Below are 14,884 nucleotides of genomic sequence, written 5' to 3'. Positions count from 1 at the left end.
TCAGCAGTCTTGATCATTATGTTTGCCACTCGGCTTCTTCCGGGCTTTAGGTCATCAAGGAAGACTTAGGCAATCTAAAGGGAAGTTTAGATTGCCCTCCGCGCCACTGGTGCAGAGGGCAATCTAAACTCCCCTCTGTCTGGAGATCAGGGGGCAGGACCACTGGCCATGTGACCATTTTCTAGAGGTGCCAGAACTCTGTTCCACCACGTTCTGGCTGAAAAAAAGCCCTGCTCACAACCACCCTGTGAGGTAGGCTAGGCTAAGAGGGTGTGACTGACCCAAGGTCATCCAGCAAGTTTCTATGGCAGAGTGGGAATTCGAACCTGGATCTCCTAAATCCTAGTCTGACATGCTAGCCACTACACTACACTGGCTCTCAGCAAGAGAAAATAAAAAGAAATCATAGAAGAAAATCAAAAGGGTGGGGGAAGGAGAGGAAAAGAATAGGAAAGAAAAAGGAAGAAAAATATTTAAAAGACTGATAGTTATGAAAAAGGAAAACATGTACCAATAAATACTTGAAAATCTTAAATTCTACACATTCCTGAATCACACCGTTCTTTTCAAATGAGACTTTATGGCCTTTGATAATCCTTGATATTTCTTGATCATTGGCTGAATTACACTAATTTCCAAATTTCTCCTTTGTCTTGCAAACAAAATTTATCAGCTTTCGAGATCTCTATCAGTATTCATTCATTTTCTCCTTTTATTACACTGCTCATGGACTTTATCTTTTTTGTGCAATCCTTTTTCTCTTATCCTCATCATCTCTTTCTGGGTAATTCTTCATTACTGACTCTTTTAAAAATATGTAACCTTATTCATGATTACAAATACTTTACCTTCGCAGGGACAATCAATAGTTTGAAAGCAAATCTCCACCTCAACCTTCTTGTGTGTGTGTAAAGTGCCGTCGAGCCTCAGCCAACTTATGGCGACCTCATAGGGTTTCTAACGCAAGAGTTGTTCAGAGGTGGTTTGCCATTACCTGTCTCTGTGTTGCAGTCCTGGACTCCCTTGGTGGTCTCCCATCCATCCCAACCATGACCAATCCTGCTTGGCTTCTAAGATCTGACAATATCAGGCTAGCCTAGGCTATCCAAGTCAGTGTAGCCAGGACTTTTTTTCAGCTGGAACGTGGTGGAACGGAGTTCCGGCACCTCTTGAAAATGGTCACATGGCCGGTGCCCCTGCTTCCTGATCTCCAGACAGAGGGGAGTTTAGATTGCCCTCTGCGCCGCTCCAGTGGCGCAGAGGGCAATCTAAACTCCCCTCTGTCTGGAGATCAGGGGGCGGGGCCATCAGCAATGTGACCATTTTCACCGAGGGTCATTTAAACTTTAAAAAGCTCCCCCCTCATTCCAGCTGACCCAAAGTGATGTCATTGTGCGGTCCTGAGATCCACCACTGAGTTCCATCACCTCTTTTCCCAGAAAAAAAGCCCCAAGTGTAACCTTTATAGGCCTTAAAATTTCACCACTGTCAAATCCATTTTCCCCCCACTTTTAAGATCCAAGGACTGAGATCTGCTAAAGACTGTAGGTTCTATATCTTTAATCTTTGAATTTGCCTCCTAAAATAGTTTGATTACCTATGACTTCATTTTGTAGGAGACATATTTTACCATGACATCTCTGGTCTTGTTGGGTTGAATAGTCGTTAAAGGGACAATTCTTTAAACTATTTCAAAGAGCATACATTTCTCATTACCCTGCCTTCTCCTAGTAGAAAGGAGATTGATTTATTGATTGATTGATTCTATTTCTAGCCCTCCCTCCCCGTGAACAGGCTCAGGGTGGGTTACAGTAAAATGCTCAATGAGCATTAAGACGTATAAAATACATTTAAAAACCAAAAAACACCACAAATACATACAAAACAGATGGCAAGCCCCCTCCAATTTCCCCAATCATGATAGAAAACAAAGCAGAACAAAAGGGTGGGGTGGGACCACCGTTTATAATAATCTGGTGACTGCACTTATAGGGGGCAGATTATTACATTGCTGCCCTTGCGGGAGACCAGTAGAAAGGCTTCTAAATAATAAAAAACTGGCCTTAACCATACACCTGGCGGAACATCTCTATCTTACAGGCCCACCGAAAGGATGTAAGATCCTGGCGGGACTGGGAGTCCTCCGACAGAGAGTTCCACCAGGTTGGGGCCGGGACTGAAAATGCCCTGGCCCTGGTCGAGGCTAGCCGGGCCTCCCTGGGGCCAGGGGCCACTAGTAAGTTCTTATTTGCTGATCTTAATGCTCTCTGGGGTACATACGGGGAGACGGACCCTTAGGTATTGTAAAAGTCTTCCTTGGCAGTGTCTGGAATCCTCCTAAAAGCGTTACTCAGGCCATTTCTACACTACTTACCTTCATCCGGAAAGCTGCGGAACATCGCGAAAAAAACGCGGAAGATAGTGTCTTCTCGCGCGAGTTTTGCACAATGTCGCGCAAAACTCACGCAAGCAGGCGCTATCTTGCATGGGTTTTTTGCGACGTTCCGCAGCATTTCGGATGAAGGTAAGTAGTGGAAACAGCCCCTGTTCGTAGCCACAGGTCCTGAAAGAGGCAAAGGAGAGTAAAAAGGCCTTTTAATCAATAACCCAGATTTGTTGGCGCTGCAACCACTAATTTTCTCTTAAAGGAGTGAATGGCTTACTTTTGGCTTTTAATTGTATTTGTTAGACTTTGGCGTACATTACTGTGAGCCAATAAATCTTTTTTTAAATTCCCCCTTCTTTTGTCATATATTTCAATGCTCCTTTCTATGACTGCAAATCTATTTTCAATCATTTTTCCGTATCATTCTGCATCTCTCTCTTTTTTACAATGCTCCTTTTGACAACATTTAAATTATTCATCAAATGCTGGTTTTCTTTCTTCTCATGTCTGCGATTTTGGTTCCATGATATCTACTGACTATTTTCTCCGATGCCTAGTAACAACTCTATTCTCCTTTCCTTTTGTTGTCTAAAAAATAAACTTTTGTGGGTTTTTTTCTGGCTACTAGCCATTGAAATTCCCCCTTGACCTCATGCAAATTCAAAACCAACTATTCCCTACTGGAAAGGGAAAAGAAATGAATAAACAGGGGATTTGGTACAGTGGTGTGCTTGTTAAAGAGCTGGAAGGAACCCAAAGGCCATCCAATCTAGTCACTTACCCCGAGAGAAAACCACCAACCCCATTAGTTCCCCACGTCAGCAACAGTATGCCACAAATAGAGTGGGGGGTCCATTGCAGAAATGCTGGGGTTGGACTTAGATGTCTTTCCACCATTGGGATCACCAATCCTTGAAACATAAAATTTGAACATCCCTAGCTATAGAAAACACTGTTCACCCCGTGTGAAACTGTTCCATATGTGTACAATTTTCCTGCTGTCAATGTACACACAATACCACAGAGAACGATACAGTGCCAGATTGGTGTAGTGGTTAAGAGCAGCAGGACTCTAATCTGGAGAGCCAGGTTTGATTCCCCACTCCTCTGCTTGAAGCCAGTTGGGTGACCTTGGGTTACTCACAGCTCTCTCAGAGCTCTCTCAGCCCCACCCACCTCACAGGGTGATTGTTGTTGTGGGGATAATAATGACATACTTTGTAAACGGCTCTGAATGGACGTTAAGTTGTCCTGAAGGGTGGTATATAAATAGAATGTTGTTGTTGTTAGTGTAAATGATATATGTGGCAACCATCTTACAATAGAAAATAACTTGCACACAAAACAGGCAACTCAAAAATTGAACCCAACCACGCCCATGCCTTTGTGGCCAAGGAATTAAACATTCTGAAACATGTTTCTCTTCATGCACAGGACAAGAAGTAGTGGAACACAAACACACCCTCCATTTTGCTGCTGCAGCTACTCCTCTCTTGAGGGCAGGCCTGGTAGCCGGCAGAAGGTGAGCACCACTCTTTTGCAGCCACTGGGCACAGCACATCACCATGTCAGGCAGCACATGAGTTTGGTAGATGGGGCTAGCAGCTGGCAGGCTCTCCTTGCCACAGTCAGGCACTGGTGACTGTATGTAGGTGGGGCCAGCACACTTGTGCCTACTCCACTCTATCCCCACTGATTTTTATGTGCCTTACGTCATCTGAAGAGGGCTTCTGTGGAAGATGCCGTTGTGAGCGCAAATGCTATCTCAGTAGTGCCATGGTAACTGCAGGCTTCCAGTCCAATTTGTCATTTCCTGCACGTATGCAATTTAAGAAATGAAAAAACGTCTTCTAAAACGAAAGACCCTAATTTGTATGTTTAAAGGTAACAATGAGGAAAAGGGAAATTGTCATTGTGGGCGGGTACAGTGATGTGACAGTACAGGTAAGATGGTGTTAATCCTCTTCCTGCATACAACCTCCACCCACCTTTTGGCTACAGAGGGGGACAGATTTCAATGCTCAAATCTCCTAGGAGCAAGCAAGGCCAAGCGGGCCCTGTGAGGCTGCCAGTACCGCTGGCAACATTTGGCTCAGCCCTCCACTTCCGGGGCCTGTCAGGAACTTTCCCGGGAAGTTTAAGAGCCAGTTTGCCCTTGGCAACACAGCAGCTGCCGCCTTCTGAGGGCCAAGCTAGAAGTGACAAATTACACTTGAATGGCAAGTGAACAGACTCACATGTATTCCTCCCTGTTCACTTGCACTCCACTCGATCACATAGTGATCACTCACATGTATTCCTCCCTGTTATTTTGCACTCCACTTGCCCTTCTCTTGATCACGTAGTGATCGAGTGGAGTGCAAGTGGAGCACAAGTGAACAGGGAGGAATACATGTGAGTCTGTTCACTACGTGATCGAGTGGAGTGCAAGTGGAGCGCAAGTGAACCGGGAGGAATAAATGCGAGTCAGTTCACTACGTGATCGAGTGGAGTGCAAGTGGAGCGCAAGTGAACAGGGAGGAACACATTTGAGTCTGTTCACTACGTGATCGAGTGGAGTGCAAGTGGAGCGCAAGTGAACAGGGAGGAATACATGCGAGTCTGTTCACTATGTGATTGAGTGGAGTGCAAGTGGAGTGCAAGTTAACAGGGAGGAATACATGCGAGTCTGCTCACTTGCCATTCAAGTATAATTCATCACTTCTAGCTTGGCCCTAAGACTCTCTCTTCCTTTCCTGTTTCTACCACCTCAGTTGTAGGCCCTATGGAGATTCCTGATGCCGGGTACCTTTTCCTCCCCCCTTCCTTAATGCCACTCCTGCCTCTTTTCTCACATGCTGTGAAGAAGTCTTAAGAGTCAAGGCATGGATGAGGAGCCAGGATTTTCCACTCACCTGCCTTGTTCACCTTTACAGCAGAGCTGGAGTGTATATATAAAAAAAAGGTAATGGTAGTCCCCTGTGCAAGCACCGAGCCATTACTGACCCATGGGGGGACGTCACATCACAACGTTTTCTTGGCAGACTTTTTGTTATGGGGTGGTTTGCCGTTGCCTTCCCCAGTCATCTACATTTTACCCGCAGGAAACTGGGTACTCATTTTACTGACCTCGGAAGGATGGAAGGCTGAGTCTACCTTGAGCTGGCTACCTGAACCCGGCTTCCACCAGGATCGAACTCAGGTTGTGAGCAGAGCTCGGGCTGCAGTACTGCCACTTACCACTCTGTGCCACAAGGTGTGTGTGTTTAATTTTCCCTGAAAAGAGGGTGTTCAGAAGATATTTGACCTCCCCTTCCAGACTTCCCGGCATCCCAGTGCTTCAGGCATTTTCCTCCCAGCCTGGCTCACTTCCAGGATTCATTGGCAATTCATTGGTCCTTGTTGTTTACCTTCACTGTCCCCTCAGCCCACTGAGGAAAAACAGGAGTTGCTGCTGCTGCCCTCAATCCGGTCCTCAGCCATTGGGAGGAAGCCATTTGTCATGTGGTCCATTGAAATCCATAATGGAAGCAGCCGTTTCTCGGGGTAAACCACAAATACCTTCTTTGCTCAGGACTGGATGGATTGCTAGGGGGACACAGCTGCTGCTCCTCTTTTCTGTTCTTCCCAGAGAGAGGGTAAGTTCTGATCCTGTGCAGTTATGTAGGATCAGGGCTTTTTTTCAGCAGGAACGTGGTGGAACGGAGTTCCGGCACCTCTTGAAAATGGTCACATGGCCGGTGACCCCGCCCCCTGATCTCCAGACAGAGGGGAGTTTAGATTGCCCTCTGCGCCACTGGCTAAACTCCCCCATCTGGAGATCAGGGAGCAGGGCCACCAGCCATGTGACCATTTTCACCAAGGGCAATGTAAACTTTAATAAACTCCCCCCTTGTTCCAGCTGACCCAAAGTGACATCATTGTGTGTTCCTGAGTTCCACCACCTCTTTTCCCAGAAAAAAAGCCCTGTGTAGGATTAAGTCTTACTGAACTCAATGGGGTTTACTTCTAAGAAAATCTGCCTAGGGCTGGGCTGTGAACAAGCTTTACTTAGGCACTGCCTATCTCAGCTCAGTCCCTCCGGGCCAAGGTATGCGCTGTCATCCAGGGTTTACCGCCACAAGGGACTGCAATCGAAGATGAACTTTTTGGACAATTTCAGACCTGTCTGACAAAAACCTTCCAGCTTTCGAAACAGAGCTATATCTTCATCAGAAGAGGAACTTTTCTTTTCCAAAGAAAGTAATTCTCTTGATGTTTCCTTCCTCTCCGATCTAGTAACGTTTTATGAAACAGTTCAGCAAAGATAGGCTTGGATCTGCCCTCTTGGATAAAAGAAGCCCCTTTGTTTATCGCAGAGCTGAACAGGAACTGAAAACACAGACAGAGAGAGATTCCTCTCTATTTCTGGCATCGAGAATTTCAGATTCCGGTACTGATACAATCACCGCTCGCTCTCTCTTTTTTAATTTGCTGTATTTGTAGCAGCTGGGCACCGGCCAAACCACCCATCCCAGGCAAGTTTTACTTAGCACAAGCCCAATAACCGATTTTATATCTCCTGTCTCTGAAGTTGTGTCATTGAAGCTTGACTTCCATCATCAACGCCTCCTCAAAGTTACTCAACCCAATCTTTTTTATTTACAAAAATGTATAAGTCCCTTTGTTATTCTTCCAAAATGACATACATTGTAAAAGAGTAAATTATGTATTATTAAAAACAACACCCAAAGGACTTTTCTATGGAAAATGTAGTCTGTCACATTCTGTACTGTACTGGAAACCATGGTTTAAGTAAACTAACTGTGGCTAGTTGATCATCCAAAGCAGAACATTACTAAGAGTCTCTGTACATGAGACATCTTACACGGGGATGCCCAAGTGTAGGGAGACATAATGTTAGCTGAGAAGCGTAGTTTAAAAAGACAGAGCCAGGGGAGATCACTCCTCAGAGGGTTTGTTAATTTCATCTTTCCCTCCCTAAAGGTCCTGTCAATTTCACCTCCCCTTTGGGGAGGCAAAGATGAAATTAACAAACATTCTGAGGAGTGATCTCTGCTGGCTCTTTTTAAACTACGCTTCCTGGCGAACATTGCATCTCCCTGCACTTGACTAACCCTGTGTAAAATGTCTTCTGTAGGGAGACTCTAAGAGCCAAAACAGACGTGACGAGATACCTAGGTTCAACTCGTGTTCTCTTACCTCAACGTTTGTCGGGAAGTGTAGGCGTCCTTGCAGCTTAAAGTTTATGCAGCTCCAAGCTGCGCGGCTTCAGGTGGGGGCCAGGCGAACGAGGGGGAAGATGCAGCGATGCCCTCGCCCAGCCCCCGCAGAGCGACGCCAGGCTGCATGGGGAGAGCAGGAGGAAAGGTGCCCAGAGCACTGCTGCATCTCCCCCCCGCTCACCTGGCCCCCACCTGAAGCCGTGCGGCTCGGAGCTGCATAGCTCGCCGTCGCTCTGCGGGGGCTGGGCAAGGGGTGGATGGAGCGACGGTCCATGCGATCGGGGTAAAGGCAGAGCACGCCCGGCTATGCAGCTCTGGGCCATGGGGCTTTGGGCAGGGGCCAGCCGAGCGAGGGGGGGAGATGCTCTGGGAGCCTTTCCTCCCGGCTCTCCTGGTGCAGCCAGGCATCATTCTGCAGGGACCAGGCCGGGTGAGGGAGGGGGGAGATGAAGTGATACTCCGTGTAAGTGGGGAAGGGAAAATGCCGCGATGCACCTCGAGAGCAGGAGGAAAGGCGCCCCACGCCTGCACTTCCCTCCCTGCTGCTCTGTAAATGCTAAACTTTAAGCTGCAAGGACGCCTACACTTTGTAAGAGAACACGAGTTGAACCTAGGTATCTCGTCACGTCTGTTTCGGCTCTAAGTTACACTTTTTCAAACCGTGATCTGAAGGCAGGAATTTCATCAGCTCCAGGGAGGAATATGCTGAGGTGAGGCTGGAAGAACTCAAGCCTCACCATATTGGGTTGGGACATTTGGAAATGCAGCACAAGAAGTCCCGATTGTGATATTTCAGGGTCCTGAGATTGTCAACAAGAAAGAAGGGTTGAAAAATGTTGCAAGTAAGATTTCTCTTTTCAATCAAGAACTAACTTCGGTGCGACTTCATTCCAGCCAACAGAGAAATATGCTTCTTTGTGCTTTTGCATTTTTGTTTTTTATGATTATATTTTTAAACTAGACACTTAATTAAGCTACTCTGAGGCCCAAGGATGTCTTTGAGCAAAGAGAAAGTCTGGTGTACAAGAACATTTTGCTCTGCTGTCTTGGCCTTTTGTCTTCCTGAATACCCTGCAAGGTGCTGGTTGAGTAATTCGACTCCATCAGGTGCCTCCCGAGCAAGGTGCACTGCATTCCCCAGAGAAAGGAGAACAGCTCCCCTGATAATGGGCAACAAAGAACACAGTCTGTACCCTTCAGGAGTTGGCACTGGGAATTTGGCACAGCCTCCTGGCGGGCAAGCCAAAAAGCACTCTCTGTCTCCCTCCCATTTGATGCAAGATTGAACCTGGACTTTGGTGGGGGGGGGGGAGATAAGAAGCTTTTGCAAAACAAAGCTACCGAATCCTGCAGCCCAAAATAATGAAACTGCTTTCAACCGGACTCCCTAGTCAGAAGTGACCAAAGCTAGAAATGGGGACTCCTGATCCAGGTTCCGTAAGTCCCTTCCAAAGGGGGCTGCATATAAATCGGCCCTGCTGGATCAGGGCGCCAAGGGGAAATTGGGCCCAGAAGCATGGCAGGCTAGATCTCTTTTCAAAGAGAAAGAATGAAGCAGATGCAACAGCGCAGCCTCCCATAGTTCGTCCCCTCTGATCATGGAGGCTCTCCACTGAGCTGATGAGTCTCTGTACACAAGACATCTCACATGGGACACTCAAGTAACTTCCTTTCTGTGTGGTCTTACATTCAAGTATACTCGGCCAAGCTAGAAGTGACGAATTACTCGTGAATGGCAAGTGAATAGACTCACATGTATTCCTCCCTGTTCATTTGCATTCTACTTGCACGTAGTGATTGAGCAGAGTGCAAGTGGAGTGCAAGCGAACAGGGAGGAATACACATTGAGTCTGTTCACTTGCCATTCAAGTATAATTCGTCACTTCTAGCTTGGCCCTCTGTCTCCCTAGCAGTGCGTGTGTATCCACAATGGGAGAACAAGTGTAAGATCTTTCCCTTGAGCGTCCCTGTGTAAGATATCTTGTATAGAGAGACTCTCAAGGCTGCAATTCTTGGAACAGTTTCCAGGAAGCCCCATTGAATAGAATGGGAAATCTGAAGAGATGTTCTTAGGACTGCTCCCTTAGCTTTTAACTGGCAAGAGCAGACTTGCTCGCTGAGACCAGGCTAAGGTGCCAGCTTTCAAACAGGGCCAAACAGCAGCAGGGTCTTTGAAGCCATTAGCCCCGCCCCTCTCAGCCTGGGCATGGGCAGAACTGCTGCACCATGAACCAAGCTGCCATGCTTGAGCCAGGCATACGTGGATCCAGGCACACCTTGAGCCAGGCTTGGAGGGCTGTCCTGAAACAGGTTGGGCAATCAGTGCTGCTTGGAAACTAGCTAGCTGGTCTAACTCCATCCCGCAGGAAAGGCGGCACACTTGACTCCAACAACCAGCTCCTTCCACAGGGATTTGGCTCCTCTCACTCTTTGTACCCAACCCTCGGATTCTGCCAATTAGGTTGCGAGTCAAGGCTCCTCTAAATGCCTGCCCTCTCATGTATGTATGTATGTATGTATGTATGTATGTACGTACGTATGTACGTAGGGCTTTTTTTCAGCTCGAACGCGGTGGAACGGAGTTCCAGCACCTCTTGAAAATGGTCATATGGCTGGTGGCCCTGCCCCCTGATCTTCAGACAGAGCGGAGTTTAGATTGCCCTCTGTGCCGCAGCGCGGAGTGCAATCTAAACTCCCCTCTGTCTGGAGATCAGGGGGCAGGGCCACCAGCCATATGACCATTTTCACCGAGGGTGATTTAAACTTTTAAAAACTCCCTTGTTCCAGCTGACCCAAAGTGACATCATTGGCCCTGGGAGCACGCGTGTGCACTTTGCGCGTGCACGTGGTACCAGGGGCACCACCTCCCGCCAAGAGTTGCCCACTGAGTTCCACCACCTCTTTTCCCAGAAAAAAGCCCTATATATATATACGTATGTATGTCATTTATAGTCTGCCTTCCTCACTGAGACTCAAGGTGGATTACACAGTGTGAGATCAGTACAACCAATATCAAGGATATTTCCATAAACAACGCCATAGGGTAAATAGATACAAGTTCACTAGCAGGAATCCAATATAACATAGTGGTGAGGTTTATGGCTCCTAACTCAGCAGCAGAGATCTGAGACACCCCCCCCCTTTCCTTACAATACAAAATCCTTTTTGAATAATCCACTTTTGCATGGTTTGCGGAAAGACAGGAGATGGGGGGGGCGTTCTCTTGACCTCCTCAGGCAGGGGCCACCACAGAGACAGCCCATGTGCGCTATACCCTGTTCGGAAAAGCGAAGGCACAGGATTCTAGCGGGTTGCAATCGCGGGGCCGTGCCGGCGCATTCACACGCGCGCTCTTCTCGCAGCAACCCGCTTTCTAACTCACACGCCGATTCTGCTGCGAGCCTGGAGAAGGCACGGGGGCACGGACACGTGGCCGCGGGCCGGCCTCTCCTCGCGGGCCTGGAGCCCGCAGGGCGGAGGGCTCCCTCGCAGGCGCGCAGGTGGCTTCCCCGGCGCCGGGCGGGGCTGGACGCCCGGCCGGCTCGGCCGCAGCCCCGGGCCCGCATGCGGCTGGCGCGGCTGGCGGAGGGCGCGGGAGGCGGGGCGGAGGCGGAGGCGGGAGGCGAAGGCGGAGGGTGGTCCTTGGCGCTTCCTGGAAGCGCTGACGCCGCGCGCTCTGCGGGGAGACTCCAGGCGCGGCGGCGGCGGCAGCGGCGTTCGCGGGCGGCTCCGGCTCCGGCCCCTCCAATCCGCGGCCGCTCCTCGCCCGTCCGTTTCTGGTTTGAATCGGGGGCAGGCAGGCAGCAGCCCTCCCGCCCGCCCGGCCGGCCGGCCGCGCGTCTTCTGCCGAGCGCGCACTCCTCCCCGGGCGCCTGCATGACTGTCACTAAGGTAAGCCCGGGGAAGGCGAGGGCGGGCGGCGGCGCGGCTCTGCCTTCTGCCTGCAGCCCGGCTTGGCTGTGCTCGGCTCGGCCGCGCTGCGCCGGGAGGGGCCGGGCTTGCCCGGGCAGGGGCGCAGATTGCGCAGTAGATCTGCTGCAGTTTTAACCCTTTGCGCTGCGGACCAGGGGCGGCCGCCTGGGGCGATGCCCGGGCGGTCTCCACAGGTGGAAGGCGGGCGAGGGGAGAGGGGCGCCCGGGCGCGCGTCCCTTGCAGCCTCGCCGCACGTGGGAAGCGCCGCTCGGCGCCCCTCGGAGGGCGCGCTTTGGTCGCTGGTTCCCCCGACGGTGCATTGGGGCATTTCCACCCCGCCGTCTCCGGGATGCGCCTCGGTGGAGGCGCCGCGCGTCTTCCGACCTCCCCGGCTGCTCCGCGACGGCGCCTTCGCCGGCCTCGGTGCGGCGCCTCGGCCGAGGTCCCCGGCCATCAGTGCCCGGCTTTCCGCGCTGCCTGGCTCCCCGGGGCCTCGATCGGAGCGGAGCTTCTCCCCAGGGAGGGTGGCCGGCCCGAGGGTGGAAAGCGGCCGCGCTCTTTCTCGGGCGCGCTCGCCCCGCAGGGTTGTTGTGAGGATAATAACACAGCGGAGGCCAGAACCGCCTGAGCCGCTCCAGCTGCTTGGAGGAAGGCTGCGGGGGGGCGGGGGGGCGGGGGGGAGGCAATAAATGGAGCCGGTCGGTCTACTCGAGAGAAACCGAGAAGCCTTGACAGGTTTGGCTGAGCTGTTCCCCAGATGTTGGGTAATGGGTACCCTCCAGGGCAGCACCCCGGTAGGATCGAGGGGTTCCCCTGCCCGTGAGAAGGACCCAGCACCCCTTGCCAGAATCATGCGCTTAAGGCCTGTGTGCATCTATAATGTGCATCTGTGGGTCAGACTGGATTGTCCAGGGGGAGACACCTGCTGCATCCCACGTGAGATACAATTGCTCAAGCTCTTTTGCCCAGTGCACCCTTTGGAATGACTTTGAAGGGTTCCTCCTAAGGTGAAAAGCCTGTGGGGAGGGCCAACATAATTGTCACAGTTTTTTAGAGTGGCAATCTCATATGTAAATCACTCATCATCACTCATCTGTAAATATAATACACATCACGCAGTGTTTGTTCCCCAAGAAGGCATAGAGAATTGCCCAAATTAGCCTGATTTGGAAAATGGAAAGCTCCGAATTGAGGAATGCAAAGACAGATTGATGTATTTAAACTTGTGTCTCATCTTGTCCTCTGTGTGTGTGTGTGTGTGAAATTAAAATAACTCCCAGCCAAAGAGAATGGCTTAACAGGCCTGCAGGAAGGGTGCGTGTTGATTTTGGAGCCTGACCTATCGGACTTGCTTTCTGGCCTGTGGGAGCTAGGGGTGGGAGGATGAGATGAGCTGCCTCTCAAGAGGTGTGCTGTGTTCCTTTCGGCTCGCTGGACGTGCCTGGTCATTCACATCTCCTTCCATCCCAAAGGTTTATGATGCTCTGATCATTCTTGCACATCTCCTCTTTATTTGTGCAGGAGAACTTCCCAGTGCACTATACCCTAAGTCTTGCTCGTGAGTAGAGATGCAATCCTTCTGTATGAAGAAGGGCCCTGATTCCTTTCCCCGTTTGCAATGCCAAACCCAGGGAGGCATTTCATAGGCTGACTTGTAAGGATTTCCTTGTTGAATAGAAGTGGTCATTTTCCATGTTGTTTTTCTTTTCCAAAATGTTGTGCAAGCATTAACTCTTTCCTTCCCAGGCGGACCTCTGGGAACGCTTTTTCTCCTTGAGGTTATAAGGCACCATCTAACTCTGAATGCACAAAATGAAAAGCTAAAAATACAGGTGCTTACTTTTTTTTTTTCTAAACGGTGATTCTTGAGTTCATATTTATCCAGACAGGCTGCTGCTTGGTGCACTGGAGTATGGCAAGTTCCTTAACTGAAAACACTTTTATAGCCGGTCTGCTCTTAGCATCTTATTTAGAAGGCTCACTGAGTCCCATGGGTCTTCCTTACAAAGTACTGCACACAGCATTGTGGCTTGAGAGGGGAGGGTTTATGAACCATTGCCAGGGGTGGGTTGGCCCATCAGAAAGTCCCAGGGGCAAAGCAAGCAGCGTAGCCCAGAGCTGTCCGGGGGCACTGAACCAGACGTGCCCAACGTCACCCATCCCCTGCTCCTGTGCTGCTGCTGCTGCTACTGCTGGCCGCTTGGCATAGACCCGGTTGGGTACAGAAAAGAAGGAGACGACGAATGGCCCTCGATGTCCCCAGTAGCATCTCACTGTGATTTTGATTTTCTGAACCAAATGGGCACACAACAAAAAGTACTTGGGTGGGCATCCGTTGGCTGTCACTGCAACACTTCCCTTGGGTGAAAGGAGGTCGAGGTGCCACTGATGTCAGTGCTGCCTAATCCAGCTTTGGCCGTGGGATGACAGTGCAGGTGCTAAAAATACCTGGCGTTACCTGGAATCTCCTACCACAAAAGAACGGCTGCGGCGGAAGCTCATTAGAGGAGATCTCCGAAGTTAAAAAATGGCAGCGGCTGTGTTGGTTGCGGGAGGGGAGAGGTTCCAGCAAGAACCATCTGATTATTTATCCTGCATGTGCGATCCACGTCATGCCATATATGGAGCCGCTGAATGCTCTCTGCAGAGCCCGGGTGCTTCTGGGCTCTCCAGAGTCCATTCTGGGCAGCTGTTATAGGAAAGGCTAGATGAAATGGCCCCAGACCATGTGCAGAGTATCTTTCCCTCCCCCACCCCGATAATTCTAACATGTTCGTGTGACATGAATGGGGGTAGGAAAATGTGGACCATTGGGGGGACGGTGGGGGGAGGTGCAGGATTATGCCTGATATCCGTGTGGCTGCTCTGCTGTCATATTCCTTCTAGACACAGATTTTCTGGGCCTGGTCAGCAGTGCAAATCCTCCTCTCCAGCCTCGCCTTCATACCCACAGATATTTTCCAGGATGGGACAGAGCTAATTCGCCTCCTGCTCACGCTGGAGGAATTAGGGGAAGAGCTCCTGGATTTTTTCCAGAAAGATTTGCACCCTCGTGGCTTTTCTTCTACAATTCCATCTTCCCAACAGCAGCGGTTTCCTTCCACGATCTTTTCTCTTTCCCCCTCCCCGCCTCCAACTCGACCTTATCAAATGCTCCATTCAGCGGCCAGTCTGCCTGACAGCTTCCCCTCAGGCTGTTCCTGAATTCGGGCGTCAGGCAGAGCTGACAGGGTCGAGATGGCTGCTGCGGAAACCCACAGATCTGTGAAGCAGATCTTTCCGGGGCTGGGAAGGGGTGAGGAGAACAGGCCGCCTGCCCCTGAGTTCATCCACGATCCCTCAGGCGCCTCACTCTCCAGCTGCGGATTTCTCTGAAGGGCA

At 50.3% G+C, this 14,884-nt stretch overlaps 1 protein-coding gene across 1 annotated transcript in view; it reads left to right on the top strand.

The window, feature by feature from the left end:
* The first annotated feature begins 11,325 nt into the window (after positions 1–11,325).
* Positions 11,326–14,884, top strand: part of CORO2B (coronin 2B) — an 85,522-nt gene continuing 81,963 nt past the window's right edge. The window contains exon 1 of the mRNA XM_055002880.1: positions 11,326–11,481. Coding sequence (XP_054858855.1) covers positions 11,467–11,481 — 15 coding nt within the window. The 5' untranslated portion in view covers positions 11,326–11,466. The remainder of the gene's footprint in view (positions 11,482–14,884) is intronic.

Source organism: Eublepharis macularius, chromosome 18 (genome assembly GCF_028583425.1).
Source record: "Eublepharis macularius isolate TG4126 chromosome 18, MPM_Emac_v1.0, whole genome shotgun sequence".
NCBI classification, from domain to species: Eukaryota; Metazoa; Chordata; class Lepidosauria; order Squamata; family Eublepharidae; genus Eublepharis; species Eublepharis macularius.
Note: the sequence above shows the minus strand (reverse complement) of the source record. Positions and strands in the feature narration are given on the sequence as shown.